Source organism: Chaetodon auriga, chromosome 2, assembly GCF_051107435.1.
Source record: "Chaetodon auriga isolate fChaAug3 chromosome 2, fChaAug3.hap1, whole genome shotgun sequence".
Classification (NCBI taxonomy): Eukaryota; Metazoa; Chordata; class Actinopteri; order Chaetodontiformes; family Chaetodontidae; genus Chaetodon; species Chaetodon auriga.
The window spans coordinates 20,047,526-20,067,546 of NC_135075.1; the positions used below are offsets into that span (position 1 = coordinate 20,047,526).

The 20,021-nt window shown below is 42.3% G+C and overlaps 1 protein-coding gene across 11 annotated transcripts in view; it reads right to left on the minus strand.

The window, feature by feature from the left end:
• The window catches only part of atp2b2 (ATPase plasma membrane Ca2+ transporting 2), a 118,822-nt gene that overhangs the window by 41,708 nt on the left and 57,093 nt on the right, over positions 1–20,021 (minus strand). For all 11 annotated transcript variants that reach the window (XM_076739754.1, XM_076739693.1, XM_076739762.1 and 8 more), the window contains one exon: positions 631–831. In XM_076739754.1, the coding sequence (XP_076595869.1) occupies positions 631–831 (201 nt within the window). The remainder of the gene's footprint in view (positions 1–630; positions 832–20,021) is intronic.

Consider the following 20,021-nt stretch of genomic DNA (forward strand, 5'->3'; position numbering starts at 1 on the left):
TTCATGCATATCCAAAAGACAATGGGAACTATTCCTTCTTTCTCTTGTATTTCTGCCTTTTCAAACCCTTTGAGATGGTGACTGGTCCCTTTGGCAGGGTAACTGAATTCCATTACTGTGATAATGCTGGGAGCAATGACTGATGTTGCTGACTCAGCACCTCGTTATGGTCTCTGTCTTCATTTCCTGTTTCACGGCTCACGGGGCTGATGTATGGGCACTGGGAGCTCAAGGTTATTTCTCTACTCAACACTTCATTAACCTTCCCGGTACCTTTTATATGCACATTTAACACGTTCATAATGTGCACGCACACACACAAAAATGACCCCTTTGCTCCGTGAGTCACTTGATCTCTCGCGGCAGGTCACAAACCAAATGTGACCTGCCTCACCAATTAAAAAGTGTGTGTGCACGCAGGACATGTACAGTAAGTGTGTCAGCAAGTGCCAGTAATGTCAGAGGAAGTGATGTCAGTGGGCCAGTGCAATTATAGCCCTTTGCCGTCCTCAGCACTAGTGGAGATACCAGATATAACTGTGGGAGTGTGTGTGTCTGTCTCAAGACCGTGAAATAAACGGCAGGAGACCATTTTAAAGGAAGTGATGTCACAAGGGCCACTTCACTCACTCTCTCCGCCGCTCTCTCCGGGAGGGTGGTAGAAGGAGAGGCCCAGGGAGATCAGGGCAGCGATCTCCAGGATGATGAGGGTGACGTCCTGCAGGGCCTCCCATACCAGCTGCAGGAAGGTTTTTGGCTTCTTTGGAGGTATCAGGTTTTTACCATAAAGTTCTTTTCTCTTGTCCAGGTCAGGTTGGGCGCCTGCGAGTCCTGAGAGACGAAAGGACAGAAAGAGGAGGAGAGAGGAGCAAAGAGTTAGATCACATGTCTGTTTCCAGTTTTTAAGACATTTTTTTAGTGTCAAAAGCGATCTGCAGCCGGCTTCGTAATCAATCTTTTATTTCTCACTTTCTTCTTCTCCTCACTCTCACACCACACACAAACCATCTCTAATTACCAGTTTGAGTCGTGGTGGGCCACAGCTCTGCGTTTCTTATATAATTCTGTTCAAGAGATGAGGGCCTTGTGCTTTGACCTCATCCACCTCCTCATACACCATGTACACAAATATCTTTGGCTCTTTTATCTGAATACTGGCTCGAGGCACAATTTACTTTTAGAATACTGTCCAGAAAATTATTCTCAAACAGTAGCTCATATATTGTGGAAAAAGGGCCAATTACATCAGATGCAGAGCTTGCGCAAGAGGTTGAATGCTGTAATCCAAACAGCATTTCCACAAATGAGAAGCTTTTTTGAGCAATTGTCCTTTTTCATTCTTTTCTTTTAAAGATGCACTATGTAAGCAGTACATTAAATTCAGCATTATGTTGAATATGGATGTAATTTAAGGTTGAATCTGTGGCTGATCCTATATCTTTTATCTTGTTTTCCAATCATGACTAATGGAGCTGGAAATTGAGTCTACTTGCCTTAAGTATTGCTCTTCATATTAAGTCACCTTCATATATTAAATCTAATTTATTACAGCTGCTGTTTCTGATTAACTAATTAAACATTTAGCGCATAAAACATCAGAAAACAGTGAAAAATTTACCTCATCTTTAAACTGCTTCTTTTATGTGATTGACAGTCTAAAACCTACTTTGGATACCTAAAGATATCTATTTCATAATGACATTAAATAGAAAAAAGCAGCAATTTGTCACATGCAAGAAACTGTTACTGGCAAATGTCTGCATTTCTTGCTTTGTAATTAGCATATCAAATTATCAGTCTATAATCATTTTTGATGCATCATTTTGTATAATTGTACTGTGGCTGATTTTATATATTTTATCTGAATTCCACAGATTCAGTCTTACCTAATGTGCCTTAAACTTGAATACACCTCAAAATACTGTACTTTATATTAATAAATGTTCATACATAAATCACATTTACTATAGTGACAATAAAAACTGGCATTACTGCATGTACTGCATCTACATCAAACCTTCACATTCAGCTGTGGAGGTAGCATTAAGAGTAAAAAAACGCAATGAAGATGTGTGCTCTGTATTGTCAGTAAAAATGATCCATGAAAGATTTCTATCAAGCCACATTATTGGTTTCTATCTGACTGCTTTTCAGTGTGGCACCATTATCTGGCTGCTGAGCACGCACACACACACACACACACACACACACACAACGCAGTGTGTATTCACCGTCTCTGTCTGTGTCTCTCTCCCTCACAACCACAGACATTACCACAGCATTATGTCATGCATACTGCGTCACTGGGTCTCCCAGGAGTGGCCCTGGATTGCACCTGATAACATCACTGCTACATGACACTGTTTCACATGCCTATGACTGTGCGATGACTTATTAACATCCGCGAGTGAATAACTGATGAGCCGCCGCAACCGGTATGGCAGAAAGAGAATGACAGAGTTGGGTGAAAAATGAAGGAAAAAAAATAGGAGAAAATAGAGAAAAGAGATCAGTTTCACTTGCTTGTAAAAGAGAGACAGAGCAACAGGGAGGGAAAAGGAGAGGACATAAGGAGGGCAGGCTGAAAAGAGAACAATTCCCAGCTCCTACGTAGGAGAATGCCCTGGTTACAAATAGATCAGTCTATAAATAGCCTCATTATCCATTCTCTTTTAATTGTCTCTGTGAGAGAACCTATCGTGCTCTCCCATTGATCTCCACAGCACCCTACATCGCATTACACACAAACATGTCTGTGTGCGCACACGTGTGAGCGTGTGTGTACGTGTGTGCATGTGCATGTGCGTTCGTGTGTGTGCGTGTGTGCATGGGTCTGTGAGTCATGACCGCCTGCACGTGCTTTGTGTGTGTGTGTGTGACAAGGCTGGCCAAGAATGCCAGTTGCTTGCACTATCACACAGTAAAACTAGAGCTCATATAATCAGGCTTTAGCCAGTTCCAGTTATCCAGTTACACACACACACATAAAGGTACACACATATACACACACACAGGCACAAATGCACATATTTATACATATCCAAATGTAGAACCTCCTCTATCTTTTTAGCTATGTCAGGTGCAGGTCAAATATGACAAACCACTCATATTTATACTAAACACTGCATCCTCTGAATTTTTAAACGCAACAAATACATGTGCTAATCCTCCTACTCCACATTTTGTGCTTCTGTCCAGAGGCGGGCTTGTACTCAAAGCATGCAGATTCACCGTTCTGCATAAGGGCAGCAATCATTTCACATAAGTAGCTCTGTGTTTGGGACGGTGCATCAGTTCAGCTTGACATTTAACCTTGTTAAATGTTTGAACTGTGTTGTCCTTAAACGCCCTTGAGATGTGAGCCGTGCTGTAATCAATCTCGCGAATCATTTCACACTCATTGCTTCCTGCTACATTATCATTCCTTCCTGGATCGCTGATTGCAATGCTGCTTAAGATTCATTTGCCAGATTATGAAATATTGTAGGCTAAATACTGTCAGCCCACCTAACTGCTCTGGCAGAGGATTTTGAGGAGGCAGCGAGAGGGCAGAAAAACTGTGGCGATGCACAGATGAGTCACAACAATCTCACAGAGGATTAAGGGTGATTGCAAGGAAGTCTTTGTGCTGGAGTTCATAACCAAGTAGTGAAGCTCGAACGGAGCAACAAACAAGCAAACTACATATGAAATGTACATGAGCAATAGATGGGAACAGATAAGAAAGTCCTGGTACTGTGTAATGGGTAATTAATTTTATCAAAGCTCATTGTAATTGTTGAAGTGAAGGTTCAAACGGTAAAAGCCTTTTGGATAGGTAATTTGATTCCACCTATGAAAAATGAGAAATGAACTGAGGGATAATGCACCGACATTAGCGTTAGATTGCAGTTCCGTTTTAGATCTTCGGCTGATGGACTCAAAACAAACAGTGGGCATCCTGGTGACTCAGCAGATTAAGTAAAAGCCATTTACTGTAGCAGCAATGCATCCTGTGTTTTAATCTATTCTATGAATTTGGTTGCATGCCATCCAATCACTCTTCTGGACTTTCCGTCACTTTCCACTGAAGTCAAGCTAATTAAGCAGACATGCTTAATAATAAACCACATGTGGTCATAGTTGATTGTGAGCATTAGGAAGAGTTTTTTCAAAGCCCATTAAGCATTAGTTTAAACTTATTATTATGGCATTAATCACGAAAAGGACTGCAAGCAAATGATCAGGTTGGCCGTCTGGGTTCAGGGCCAAGAAAAGCCGCCGCTGCTTCTGTGATTTACCAGACAAACTCTCTACTCTCTCTACCTGACCATCAAGTTTGGCATAGTGAAAATACTAATGCAATGATGAAAAGATACTATACCACATAAACTTGCAATGATAGACTAGGGCTGCAGCAAAGGACTGCTCTCTATTGATTAATCTGTTCACTACTTGACTTTTCTGATTTATTATATATAATTCAGTCTATAAAAAGGAAGCAGTGCTATGTTTGATATGTTTGTTTTGTGGGACCAATAATCAAAGTCATTAAGGTAAAACATGCTGATGCGAAACAGAGAAAAGCAGCAAAGGCGAACATTGCGAGCATGACTTAACTGACCCGTCAACTGTCAAATTGCTTGACTAGATTACAGAATTAGTATTATTATGCACGACCCAAGACGTTTTTGTCAAACTCTGAATTCCTCTCCTCCTCTTCTTCACTCTTCTCACTCTATAATTCATGGCGAGTAATGCGCTGATCTGTCAAACACAGCAGGATCTGTGATTCAAATCGGCTTTGACGAATGGATCACACCTAACATCCTGTTTCCAAATAGATACGGACGAGAAAAAAAGATGAAGAAGAAAAAAACTTTACATCACCCTTTCTGCATGAGAGGAAATGGGATTTTTTTTTTTTCAGTCAGAGGGAACATGATGGCATATTTTAACAGTTGGCCCTTTTTTGTCCGTGGCTAAAAATAGATCTCCATGGAAACGCTATGCATCCCACTCGTTGAGTGGAAATACCCACGACGCCGAACCTTGAAGAATGCGTGAATATGTAAGTAAGTGTGTGTGTGTGTTTTGTATGTGTGTTTTGTGTCCAAGAGAATGCATGCATGCATGCGTGTGTGTGTGTGTGTGTGTGTGTGTGTGTGTGTGCGCGCGCACAGGTATGTGTGTTTCAACAAAGAAAAGACAGTAATGGACGACATGATGCAATGACCTCTAAATGACCTTGTGAAACAGACGCGTCAGAGCGGAGCAGCGAACACATCATAATTCATACATTTCAAAAAAACCTTCACATTTTAACGTGCCTGACTCGATCCAAGCAGCGTCTGCCTCCCCGCCCCCCCCTTTGGCTTTTGTTTGTCTGAACTCCCCACCACCACCACCACCACCACAATCCCATGTGCCACACTGTCCATAACAAGTCACCATGGCAACAGGGTTCTACAATTACGATGATAATCATCATAACGACGCAAAAATACTGATGCTTTTTTTCTGCAGCAAATCAATAGCTTCAACGTGTATTCTCAGCTTTCACCATTTTAAAGGGAGAGAGAATGAAGAGGGAAGACAGAGAGGGCTGAAGTGTGACTCAGAGAGCACAAGAGAGTGAGAAAAGAGAGAGAGGGAGAGCGAGAGCGAGAGTAGGCTGGATGGAGAGTAACTCTATGAATAATAACCCATCAGCGGCTAAAAGGTGGATAATTATCGTGCTCTTATTAGAAGATGGAGTGATGGAGAAATGTGTCACAGTGTCCTTGAGAATGACCTCCATAAGAATGACACCATTTTATGCTGAAAAGGACTAAGAGGTTTGTCAGTGCGCACGCAAAGGCAGAATACGGTCGACTCAAAAGCGCAGATGTTCTCAAGGATGATAATGTACTATGTTATGAGCATGTAAATGACATAGATCGGAGGAGGGAGTGGGATGGAGCAGTGTGAAAAGATTCAGACAGTAACATGAGGTGCACACAAAGACGAGCAAAGGGGAACGAGCCACAGAAACAATAACCTTTTATGCTTTTGGGGTTATGCTATGGAGGCGGTGGGCTTGTGTCTGTTACATAGGAAGATATTACAACACTACATGCATTATTACCATGGTGTGAGTTCAGGGGAGGCAGTACTGCGTGCTTCAGCCTTCTACTTGCAGTCCTTGTTTTAGCTGTGTGACTATGTGTATCTCCCTGCGCATTTGTTCTTTGCACTCTATGTAAGTACACTGAGAGATGGAGTTTACGTCCTTGGATGCTTAAAAATACTTGGCCAATCCTTGTAATACGTGTGTGCAAACAGTGTTGCAAAACCGTTCACAGTTTACCGACAACCTTCAGTTCCCAAGGTGATACATTTTCCACAGCATTGAGGATTCATCTCATCCGGGAGAGAGACACAAGCAGGAAAACCTGATTTATGCACAACCCTGTAAACTGCAAAGGTTAAGACATGCTGCCCGATGTCAGACTTGCCCACCCCCCCCCCCCCCTTGGAGTTTAGGTTAAAGACATTTCAATACACTGTTTTCAGAGCAGCATCTTTATTTTAAGATGATAGTGGGGAATATAACTAATTGAACAGCAGGTCCACCCACTGTTAAATGAAGACGTAATTAAAGAAAGGAAACCCTTTTTCTCACTTAATCATGGTAGGGCTGGATGTTTTTGGGGAAGCAGCAGGGGACTGATGCGAGTGCAGCATTTAAAACAGCAGGGGAGGGGCGTCTCAGCCCCTGTCCTGTGTTCAGGGAGGGCTTCTCTAGTTTGAAGGAGTTTTGTTTTGTCTTATTTGGCGCCGTCTTCACTTTAAAGATGAATCTCTTTGCTGAGCCCACAACACGGACTTGCGTGCTGATTCTCGGTAAGCGCCACGCCCTATCAGGACCGAGAGCCTGAGAGGGCACGTCAGGAGGCGTGCTCTCGCTGTGAGGACGAGCTGATGTGACATGAGGGTAGCAGAACAGGCGAGCAGACATACTGCACTGTATGTAAACAAACAACTGAGAAAATACATTCTCTCATTTCATGAGGAGTCACAGGGTCACACTAACACAAACACACACACACACACACACACACACACACACACACACACACACACACACACACAGATCTGTCATCCATTTCCCCATGGACAGACCCATCTGAAAGGTAATGGACTGGAAAGTGACACTGAGCAATTTCTGACACCATGTCTTTCCCATCACACATGTGCTGTACGTGTGTGTGTGTGCGTGCGTGTGTGTGTGTGTGCGTGTGACACCATACCACAACTTATTATGCTTCCTGCCTGGGCAGACAAAATGACAGATCAGTATAATACTGCAGATGCACTGTGCTACATCTAAGAGAAACAAACTCTGGGAACAGGATCAGTGGCGGATTTTCATGTTTATCAGGTAGCAGAGAGCCCAGAGACGCTCTGCTCACGGCTGCTGCTTTTACAGGAAAAATACTTAAAGCAACAGTTTGACATTTTGGGAAATACACTTATTTGCGTTGCTGCTGAGAGTTAGATGAGACAGGGGGACTAGTTGCCAGGCAACCAGCAGAGACTCAAGGAAGTTACTGGTCCTGGCCAAGAAATAGTCTCGCACATAACCCCCCCATTAAACAGCAAATTGATTTACTATTTCAGATATGGTGTGTTAATTAGCAAGCTTTAGAGGTGCTGGCAGGCAAATTTTGTCACCTTTGGAGGTGTCGCACATCCTCCAACGCTGAATTATGTTTGATTTTGACAATGCTCCAATCTGACCACGAAAAAAAAAAACATCTTTTGGTCTTGGTTTTACAGGTCTTTCATTGCAAGACATTGCATCTAATTTATACACTGATGCCACATCATCTGTGTTTTCTATAAGGAGGCACAAATGCCAGGGCAGTTTTAACGGTCTCCCAACAACCCAAATTAAATGTATGTTGCAATGCCGAAAATAAAATATGCAATTGTGTGCGTGTGTGTGTGTGTGTGTGTGTGTGTGTGTGTGAGAGCTTGTGGGGGCAGCTGTGCAAGTGGGTGAGTTTTGCTGTCATGCACTGTGCTCCATGAGTCTGACTCATGCGAGAGTGGAGTGAGAGAACACAGCTCACAGCTCTCTCTCTCTGTCACGCATACAAACACACAAACACACATGCCACTCACTCAACAGGACAGGAAAACTGATAATTATTTACTATTCCTACTTTACTATATATATATATATATATATGTGTGTGTGTGTGTGTGTGTGTGTGTGTGTGTGTGTGTATGCATGCAGAAAAATGTTGCAGGGAGTCTTCAAAAGAGACAACTGCATGAACAGAGTATAATGCATCCCATGATAATCTGGCTTCTGACTCGCACTCTTTTGTTTCTTGGAGTTCTTTTAAATCTTATAATGTTGTGAAAATAGCTGATTATGTAATGTTATGCAAGAAACAAAAAGCAAGGAAATAACCCATAGATGTGGTTGGCACATGCTGCTCATATCGCGGAACTTGAATACCCAAAGGTTTAATTTACACCTCTGAGAAATGTTTTTTGGAGACCTGGCAAGTAGCACATCAAGAGCAGCACGAGGGGGGAGAAACAGAAACAAGCTGACAGTGACTCATGTAGGACGAGGGCTTCAGTGCATATGGTCCTTATCAAAATTCATGAAACAGCCATTATCCTGTTAAAATTCTGTGCATGGGTGAGGTCCACTCTCATTGGTCCGTGCCACCCCGGGTGCGTGCGACCCACATTTAAATAAATCACGTGTGTGGGTGTTAGGGTTGCACGTTTAACCATATTGAGATCACGCCTCTATGCAATGCCATTCTTGTGGCAGCCACTCTGCTGTGTTTGCATTGGCGGGGAGATCCATTGCATCAAACCAAGAGAAGCTACAGCTAAAAGCTAAAAGTCACCCAACCAATAAAACATACAAGAGACAGTGTCCCTAGAAAATGGTGTAAAAATGTGTGAAAATCATTTGTGAGAAAAATTGTTTTTCTCATTTCGGCCTGAATTGTGCAGACGCAGTGTGTATGCACCCATGTGAGTGTACAAATGTACTTATTCAACACACTGCAAGTGGAAAAACAACTGAAAAAAAAGTGTTTCTTACTGAAATTATGAGTCATTTATTGTTATCTGTTCCACCATCTGAGCCTCAAACACTGTAATGTTAGCTGGCCCGACTGCCCTAGATGTGGACACAACATTAATGAGACATCTGTTTACAGCTTCTGTGTGTGGGGAGCTGTGTGTGTGTGTGTGTGTGTGTGTGTGCTTGTGTGCGTGCATGTGGCAAAGAAAGAGATAGTGAGAGTGTGCGAGCGTGTTTAGACACAACTGCTGAGCGATAAGGGTAAAGTGTAACGGGGTCAGCTACCTCATCCTGTAATTCCAGACTGTTCAACCATTCATTCAATCAGTCAGTCTACCCGTACATCCCTCCATCCACCCATCCATCATCACTCTGCCCTTCATTCGTCTATCCATCTGTGTTATTCAGCTAATTGTCAAGTTAGCAGAAATTTTTCTTTAAAGTCCTCCTGTCTATTGATGAAATGTCATTGTAATGAATTCTTATTTACTTTATAGACTCTGCGATAAATAATAAAGAGCAGTCGCTGTTCAGCTGCTGCAACGATGCGGCACCTACTGTTTTTTATCTGTTTGTCTCTCACTTTCTCTTTACACGTACATGCATAGGTGGAGGAAGCACACCTGTTCCCTACTTCCTCATGTGTGACACTTCCTATATATCCTCATCCTTATAAAGGGACTATTGTATGCATGAGTGCAGGTATACTGGAATATGCTGCCAGCTTTAATACTGCTAAAGATTTGGAGCTTACTGTACATCCCATTTACAAATCAGAGTCTGAACCAAAAATTACTGGTTCATTTCAAATAATTCCCCAGTGAGCTATTTATTGCACAGGAAATATCTAATCTGCAGAACGCTGTTTCACATAACCCCGACACTGTAATTTTGGCTTCATGGCTTGTGCCAACCATGCCGATAAGAAGCTGCTGTATTTTCCCTCGTGCTCACGCGCACACAAACATTTCCATTTGCACAGTGGATGCACACTCACGCGAATCAGCAAACCCTCCCCCCTTGGGAGTGAAAAGGGAGAGCGTCCAGGGCCAAGAGGCTGAAAGGGAGAGTGACAGTGGTCTATCTGCAGTCTCCCATCTGGGTGTCAGTCTCTGGTTTCGCCCAGGGGCTCAGATAAGCTCTGGACACAATAGGGACAGCTATTAAAATTCAAACTACCAGAGAGAGTCATGAAATAGTCATGACAGGTAAGGGAAATCTACACACTCTAATGTGCCCCTTATTATCTGGCTGCTTGGAACTGCAGGGAAAATACACTGTTTGGGGTACAGCGAGGGAAGTGCTGTTGAGCGCGCTGGGTAAACGCCAACTGAATTAAACAAATACTAGTAATTATAACAGTAATTATATCATTATTATTCAATAAAATTTATGAACATATTTGAACATCAATATGAAAGATATTTGAAATGGATTCACCAGCATATAAGAATAATCATTCTACCTACTGTTTCAATGGTAGCTGCACTGTGGGGACTTTACAGTGAAGAGTTGACAGAGAATTGATCTGTGCTATGCAGCAGCATTGTGACTGAACCGTGATGTGACTGAGCCCGTGAAACCCCGTCTGAAAAGTTCCATCGGATGCACAAATGGATGCATCTCCTTTAATATTCCTGACGTGAAACAGATGTACTTACATGGTATTCAGCACAATTGATTTTTCCATATGCCACTCATGTAAGCCCAGTCATTTGGTGTTGGCAGGCTCATATTTATGTGCCGTAAAGAAATACTGAAACGCCAGCTCTAGTTGTTATAGTAGAATATTTGCCATAGATAAGAATAGAGAAGTATGTCCCTCACCAGTTCCCAGAGCCTGACATGATGCTGATTAGCAGTCCACAATCTGAAGATATTCAGTTTATGATGATCTTAAACAGGGAGAAGAAGCTCATGTTCACATTTGAGAAGATATTTGAAATATATAAATATTTGAAAGTTGATTCTTGAATAATCAAAATGCACCCAACATCAAAATTTGGATCCAGTGTTTTAGGATTTGCAGTGGTTGGAAGTCCCTCAGTACATTTAGTCAAGTACTTAAGTACAATTATGAGGTATTTGTAATTAAAAAGTCAAAACTGTACTTTGAACTCCACTTCATGTATTTGACAGCTATTGTTGATTTTGCGCCCTTGGATAAGTATGACTGTGACAGTATCTCTATTACTCTGAGGAAGACTTGATGCCACTGGGCAAAGTGCGGAGGGACACATATTAAAGAGTAAAAGGGAATCCACGTTCCTGTTCCTACTTTGTGCTGCTGGGATGTTGAAATATGGTTTATTTCCCTCTGCCGTATGTGTAAACTCAAAGTTGAGTGATAGCTGATTTGCGCCCTTGAGCAAGGCGAGGATGGATCTGGTCCAAGACTGTGTGGAATATGTGCCCTTGAGAGGGAAATGCTGTCTGTCTGTGTGTTGGCAGCAGTGGTACCACCCTTGTTTTGCCCCACAGCGGGAGAAGAGGGAGGAGAGAGGTCAACTCAGGAAAAGAGCTGACATGGAGAGAAACAAGCCGGTTATAGCCTGGGACTCTGCATATTCAGCTAAAAGCATCACCACGCCTGTCAACTTGCTATCCATACTGCTGGCTTCCAGCAGCCAGTTCAGATTCAGGACATTTCAGAGGACAAGAACTGGATTTAGATGTATGGCAGCAACCTGGGACAGAAAAGCATTTGGAGATGTCATTGTCACTGTATTTTTGAGCGATTCACTTATCCAAGGACGCTCCGCCCCAACCTGTGCACTCTAACTGCACATTAGAAGACTGTCCACTGAAATGAGGCCTCCATAACATGCTTTACATCACTAACCATTTCAACGCTAAGGCAGTCTGACACCAAAAATACAGGAAATAGGAAAAAATACAGCACAGTCATTCAGTGTTGCCTCATGCTTAAAAAATGACAATAATAACAAGACTAGATCATAATTAGATAAGATGTGAGATCAGATGTGAAATAGCTAAACTAGCTCTAGGCCCCTAATTCTAACCCTTCAGTCAGCCGCCAGCCTACGCCATGCTCCAGCAGGCCTAACCCCAACCCCACCCAAGGCCCAGCCCTCGGCCCACACCCTCCAGAAACCTCACCCACAGCCGAACTGATTACTGGACTCTTTTTCAAATTAACTGAAAACTGAGAATACATCTTTTAAAAAAACATACAATTCACAGCTCAAATCATTTGCTGTTGGAGGTAGATGCCACTTTTTCCCTGATTTCCTCCAGAAGAGCAGACTGAGCACACACTGTATGTTGTTTTTTTCAGTACTGGGTTTCTTTACAGCCAGTTTTATATCTAGAATCTCCGAATATGACCACATTTATTATTATGTTTTTGTTTTTCTTCATATTTTCAGGTAGTCCTACTGAATACTAATGTGTACACTATAGCAGACATACTGTACACTGTTGTGAGTCAGCACCAGGCTCCATGGGAGCAGGCCAATAGAGTCTGGTTTTTGGCATCTGTCCTCTTAATTCAGTCAGGCATCTCTCGGGACAGCTGACTTCACTGCCGGCCATGTCCGGCATCTGCGAGTGTGCGAGCACGCATGTGTGTGTGTCAACATATCTGTCTGACAGTCTCTATGACAAGATGTGATTTAACAGAAGGAAGTTTTCACTGCCTCAATAAAACTATATGTACGATACAGTACATCAATAAGCACATTCAAATTACTGTCGCTTGCTTTGTTTTGACCAATGTTTTCGAAAACAAGGAAGAAAAACACACTTAATATGCTGCACAAAATACACCTGCAGCTGTTTTTGTTCCACTGCAAACCGTTTCAACACATAAAAATGCTTCTCCAGCTCATCTGAATCTCCCTCTGTTGTAACTGGTATATTTGTCATGAGTGAAATCAATATGTGTACTGGCTTTTCAGCCAATATGCATCACTACTGATGGAGAGTGGTACAGGTTCCTGATCGTTTGTACACTGAAGGACAATTTCTCAAAGAGAAATTAGGCTTGTTCTAGACTGGGGATGCATTTCAGTGGACATCTAATGGATATACATTTTGTTTTAGTCTGAGACCTTGTTCAATCCCTGTCTGGGAAACCAGCCCACAGTGTACTTCTCCAGAGGCAGTAATCAAACCCTGATATAAAAGCCTAAGCATTCGAGAAGTGATTGCACTTCATAACATGTCCCAGCGGAAATGTTCACAAGCCATTATTATTTTTTCCCGACACCTGCTCATCTTTTTGTATTATGCTGCATTAAAAAATTGGCACAGCTTTGCAACAAGGAACACTTTGTAGTAAGGCAGACAAATGGTTCACCAGTTGTCATTAACAACTTTAGAAATGGTTAATTATTTTTATGAATGCTTAACAGGAAGCAGCATGTGCAAAAAAAACCTTTTGGGTTGCCAGGTTGGAGAAGATTTCATGGTGTCCTGTTACACATCAAGACATCAATTCTGCAGTTATAATTGTTAGTGAGTCACTGATGAAGGGCGGAGGGATTTTTACAGTAAGCGATCATGTTTGCAGAGTCAAATGTTAGTACAGTAAGTCATTCTTAAAAGCATTTGGCCTGAGGTTTGATGATGTCTGTGGGATTGTAGGAATTTATGATTAATTAAAGTCAAAATCTGCATTGCTTTTTTAAACCAACACGCAGTAATGTTACATCCACCTCTATGGTTGACTGCAATGAAACGGACACAGCGTGCAGATCAAACACTGAACAGGTTTGTCTCTATATCCATTTTCACTGCATACCAACAAACTGGGGTGAAACAATGACATATACACAGCACTAGATGCTTTGTCATCTAGTGTTATGGATTGCAGATTTAAAGATCAAGAAAATAAGACAAAGCAAGGTCCTTTGGCAGAGGACAGAGGTCTTTATTTTACATTTATGTGTTCATTCTGGCTGCTCAAATTTGAATTTGTTTAGTGCTTATTACTGATCTAGATGCATTAATAAAACATTACTGAACGTTTATAAAATCAGGGTTTTTTTTATAGACATACCAGACATGTATTAGCTGAACGGCTCCTACAGACTTCAGCACATTCCTTTCCCTGCTAAATCTTCTTAATATTGCATATAGAGTGCTACTGCAGAGTGATTGACCACTGTGCCACAACACTGCTTAAGCTTGCCTCAAGGTCACTGCTACTACACTGCAGAGGAACACCTGTGTGAGTAGTGGTGTGTATTTGTGTGTGTGTGTGTGTGTGTGTGTGTGCCCACGATGTGGTTTTGCTCCTTCACCGAGCAAAATGGCTGTGTATCATTTATAATCTGTCCTCCGAGAGCCATCTCTCTCTCTCTCTCTCTCTCTCTCTCTCTCTCTCTCTCGCTCTCTCTTTTTCACTGCCTCCTATTTCACTCTCTCTCTCTCTTTCTACCTCTTCTTTCCCTTTTGCAGAGCCACTACGGGAGGGTGGGAGTAGAGAGGGGAGGGCAGAGAAGAGAGAGGGAGAGGAGGAGGAGGAGGAAAGGAGTTGCAGAGCAGGAGAAATTGTCCTTTTTTAAAGAGATGGCTGCTCCATGTGAGAGATCCCTTGTGGGACAGAGATTAAATAGACTGCGTCAGAAGGGAACGCGCTTGTGGTGCTGCGACTGGAGGACGCGATAAGTATGATCATCAGGGAGGGAGGGAGGAAAAGAACAGGAGCAAGGAGGAGAGGTGGGGTGAGGGACCAACAGATGAGGAGAGGAAAGGAGAGGGAGGAGCAACAGGGGTAAGACTAGAAGAGGAGAATGTAAAGAAATGTAGGAGCACCCAGACTGAAATGTGGACTTTATTTCACGAGAGGGATAAAAAGAAGCTTAGAGGGAAAACAGGCAGAAGCTGGGTGAGGATGAAGGAAAATGGGAAGGAAAGGAGACGAAAAGGAGGAGCAGCAGAGTTGTTTCAACTAAACTCTGCAGTCACAGACAGGGTAGAAGAAGAAGGAGAGGAGAAGATGGAGAGAAGGTGGGAAGAGGCGGATGACAGAGGCGTGGGGCAAACAGTTTCCTGAGTTATGTATAGAATTCATAAAGGCCCTGTCATGGGAGCAGTACAGAACATAGCGAGTGAGATAAGTAGGAGGAATAAGAGCAGTAATAGTAGCACAGTCTTGATATTACAGGGGAAAACTACAGTAATATGTAGATACTAGATGGACGACTGTATCGGCACGAGAAGAGGTAACAGCAGAGTAGAAAAATGAAGCGTTGGTTTACTAACCTTTGTACATCTAACAGGATTCCTCATTCATCGCATCTTGTCTTTCCCCTGCTACACCTCCATTTTTTCTTTTTGTTCTCTTTCCAAACATTCTGCCAACCACACACATGTGCATCACTACATCTGTGTCCTTGACATCAAGGCAATGTCACTTTAGAAAAATGGATGCAAACATCCAGACAGTGGACTACAAATCAATAGAGTAGTACTGTATGTGAGACACTGCGATGTGTGTGTGTGTGTGTGTGTGTGTGTGTGTGTGTGTGTGTGTGTGTGTGTGTGCGCGCATTCAGGGTCTGTTGTGTACGGTATCAAATCGCATTTGGATAAACAAGTCAAGTGTTCACCTCAGTGAGTGGACTGTTAACACAAGAACCATCAACAACATCCTCCCATAAGCAACACGGGCAGCGCGCATGATGTATCATCTGGCGACCATCCACTTCTGTCATTACTGCCACAAAAAGCAATGCAGGAGCGTTCCCCTCAGGGATCTGCTATAAACACAACTGTCCTCAATCAACTGATTGGCACCTGCACTTCTGCAAGCCGCTATTTGTCCACTTGTCAAAACCTACTGCGCTCTATGTTAGCAGAGGTGCATCAGCTCAACGACAAAATACCCCCTGTGTTATATTTGTTGTCTTCTATTTTTCTCTATTTAAGCAAAAAAATAGAGTTAATATCAATCACAAATCAAGTGTACACTACATTTTTCAACAGTTTAGGGACAGACAGAGTTCAGGAAAGGTGTGCTACTTTTCCACCACCGTTAAATTGTTACTAACTCAGTGAAAGAAGTGAGAGTAAAAGAGAGAGATGATGAAGGTTAGCGATGTGGAGCAGGTCTATTTAGGCTATGCTGTACACCGGCCCACTGGGATACCAGCGACCGACCAGCACACCGAAATAGAAATGGGAGCAGAGGGGAGAGAAAGGAGGAGAGGTAAGGTGTGGTGAGACAGAGGGATGGGAGGTAGAGGGAGAGAGTAAGGGCAGGTGGAAGGGTTGATGAGGAGGAAGTCTGGAGGGGACAGGAAGGAGACACAGGGCGGAACAAAGGTAGGTATAGGAAGTGAGATGATTTAAGTGAAAGTGCTTCCATCATAGAGTTGCAGAGTGAGAGGAAGGCTTGTGTCTTACACTTTACTTTCGGCTGAATTAGATGAATTAGACTGAAATCTTGAACAATTTGACAGTATATGCAATAATTTAACGACAGGCACCAGTTTTAATTACTTCAGCTTTACTGAGAAATCATTTTTCTTCTACTTTCTAAACGCTGAAGTACCCATTACGAGCCCAGTCAGCCGCGAATCACACCTGTAGCAAAATCAAAATGCTTTGCTGTTTCAATTTGGAACAAAACATCAAGCTGTGAAAGTGAACTGATTTAAGCTGCTGAATGTACAGCGTTACCTGGTTTCTACTTTGCAAAATGCACCATGGGAGTCACAGTTAACTTCTCTCCATACATGCGAATGTGCACAGAACAGATATTTTCTCACACAGCTGCTCATCTTTTGTTCAGACCATTTAACCGTGTGAGCTTTTCTGCCCGTCCAAGCCTGAACAACCGGCAATTGTCTAGGCAGAAAATGAATGGGACTTTAACTTTCAGAGCTATGCAAGCCTGAAATAATCCTTCCCTCTTTACAATCTGTGGAGTGAAGAAGAGGAGAAAATGGTGGCTGAGAGGCAGGTGAAGGTGGAGGCATCAGTATAATAAACCTGCAGGCATAGACGCCCAAAGCCATTTTAGTCAGGATACAGACTATTATATACATTTAGAATATACATTTTTGTATTAGGTTACATTCTAGATACGTAGTTTTGGTGTGGTTACGATATCAGTAAGGATCTAGTATGGACTTCAAAATGAATCAAAAACTGCTGGTGTTAAACTGCCTCTGAAGGTTGGGGGAAGGTGATGTTTAGGGAGATTTGTAGGTGGTGGTCAAAGTGTGTGTACAGTATGTGCAGGGGAAGTCAGGGGGAGGGGGAGAGGAGATGGAGGCAGTGAGAGGACTGAAATGAGATGTGGTGATATTGTAGAGGGCAAAGAAAAAGTATTAAGCAGAAAAGGGCCAAGGGTGAGGATGTGGAATGGAAATCTTTGTTGGAAATAAAAAAGCTCAGTCCCAGACTGACTATATTAGAAGTTATTAAAAAAGAAATACTGCTGAATTTTACTCTTGGATTGAATTCATATTGCTTATTCAAAGTTCCTGTTGCTAATAATTAGCATTCAGTGCTATCTCTCTTCGGCATGCATGAGGTAGCACTTCATCCCATCACCTTGGTGTGTAAAGTCATCCTGATGAGCAGCTGCAAGTTATAAAAAAAGGCGTCTCCGGCTGTTATGAGGCATATCTTTTCAGGGTGCTGGTGGACCTTCTGCTTTGGATGAATGACTATGAATGAAAATACCTGAACTGATTGGTATTATATAAAACTGAGTGTAAGCTTGTTGTGATGCGTATTTTTAAAACTTCACTGCTTCATTTTCAGTAACGTTACTTTATGCAAACGTGCAGTCACATCTGCATGAGAAGCTTATGGTTTGTGAGTGGACAGGCTCCTTGTTTATAATGTGGCTTCCCCATGTATCTATATTTACTCCTCCTTTCCCACATACGCTCGATAAGTATCCTCCTGCCCTCCCTTTCTGACAACATCAAAGACTATCGATGCCCACAGCACCTCTTCATCCTCCCGACCCTTGAGGAATGGCTCTGCCCTGAGCACTCTCTCTATTCCTTGACTCCAGACCCAGGAGGACCTACCGATGTGCTGCAGCTCTCTGCAGTCTCTCTAGAATAGTTAGACTGTGAGCACCTACTGACCATCTTTTCTCCCATCTCAAGAGAAACAGGTCATACCCAGAGCAGCTTCCAGCCATCCCTTCTCAGAAACTGAACTGAAGCCTGACATCCCATCTGGCCCCTGAATGTCTTATGCCATTCACCCGCTGGCTGCCTGAGGGAAACGCTAGCTTCTTCACCCCACAGTCACCTACAAGGCACCACATAAGTAACTACATCCTGGGGACAGGTATACAGTACAAGGAAGCAGGTTACTGAGAAAACTGAAGGATAGGAGCCAGAGAATCAAGGTATGTTACAGAATTAGATGTGACACTTAATCACCATTCATCATTGTCGTCGTCATGTATCATTATCAGGTATCTCATGCAATTTTGATTTGAAAAAAGGAATTTTACTTCCTGTTTATGTTTCACCCTCGGTATGTTTTATATTCTTCCTCTGTGGGTTTAGAAAATTGTTCCTCCACTGGAGGCATGAATCACTCACACTGTAAAAAGTGAAATCTAAGATGAAATCTTCTATTCCTTGTCTTTCTCTGGATGATTTTGTCTCTCTTTGCTCTCTTGTTAATGAAGTTACCTTGCTTGTGCTGCCTGCTTTAATGCATACAGTGTGAGGTTTATTGTGTTAGCCTGTATGTTGTGTATTTGATATGGCCAGGTGTGGAGCTTTGTACGAGCCCGAATGGGCTTCGCTCCCACACTGCACAGATTTGTATTTAATTTGTGCTAAACAAATAAAAAACTAAAATAAAACTAACTTCTCACTGGGATTTTATTACTGGTTCTGAATTACTCTTAATGCTTGAAGCTAAACTCATAAATCAGCTTGAGCAACACTGTCAGGTACAAAACTGCTTCCTCGAAGTTAGAATTTCTTTGTATGCAGACAGATTTTTAGCCTGGATACGCTATTTTAATATAACTGTGTTTTCGGTAAGACTACATATTTTAACCTGGTTTTTTTTAAATCTTGGAAGGTGAATTTTCCTATGCTGTTGGCGAATTTTACTTAACTCATTTCAAGTAATATTGCCCCTATTTCATTGCTTTTTAAAAAAAACTAAAAAACTAAAAAAACATAACAATCCCTGAAGAAACATGTTTGAGCTTCTTTTAGCTCTGCAAATGTTTAGATTGTTAACAACAGAGATATGTTTCCCCAACACAGGGCTACTGCATTGCATGCATTATTCTGTTTTCTTTATAGCTATCATGTGCATAATGGCATAACTTGTATCGTGTGAGGGAGCTACTGTAGCAGTCCTCAATCTCTCATGTATTCTCCAATTACTCTACTTGGAAATACATTGAGTGCTGCATACTCAGGCATATGTAACTTAAATGTCCTATTAGATAAACAAATGAACAGCTTCTCAAATGTCTGGCCACTATTTGCACCTTTCTTTCATGTGCTGTAGCAACAACGTAGCAGGAGCCGATTATCTGCTGCACCTAAATGCATGCAGTTACGAACGCAACCTCTTCACTGGTTGCATTTCTATAATCACTAAACCATTATACATTAATGCAGCATAATGGGCTACAGCCATTCATGAACTGTTAGTATCATGTGAGAGGGCTGGTATGGGCGACAGTATACGGGGCTAATAGGTCAACCGTGCTCAGGGCCTCTTACCATCAAGCGCAGGCCCCTGGGACCCATACACATTACACACACCACACATGATGACGGAAAGCAATACAGAATACCTTCAAGGATAATTACCATGATCATATTTCTAAGGTAACATATGTTCTGTGGAGGAACCACACACCACACAAGCATAAACGCAAAAACACCTGGGATCACTTGCAAATAGCAGCAGATACCATTACCCAGTGGATGTTCCATTGAGAGATAAAATAATTAATTATAAAAAT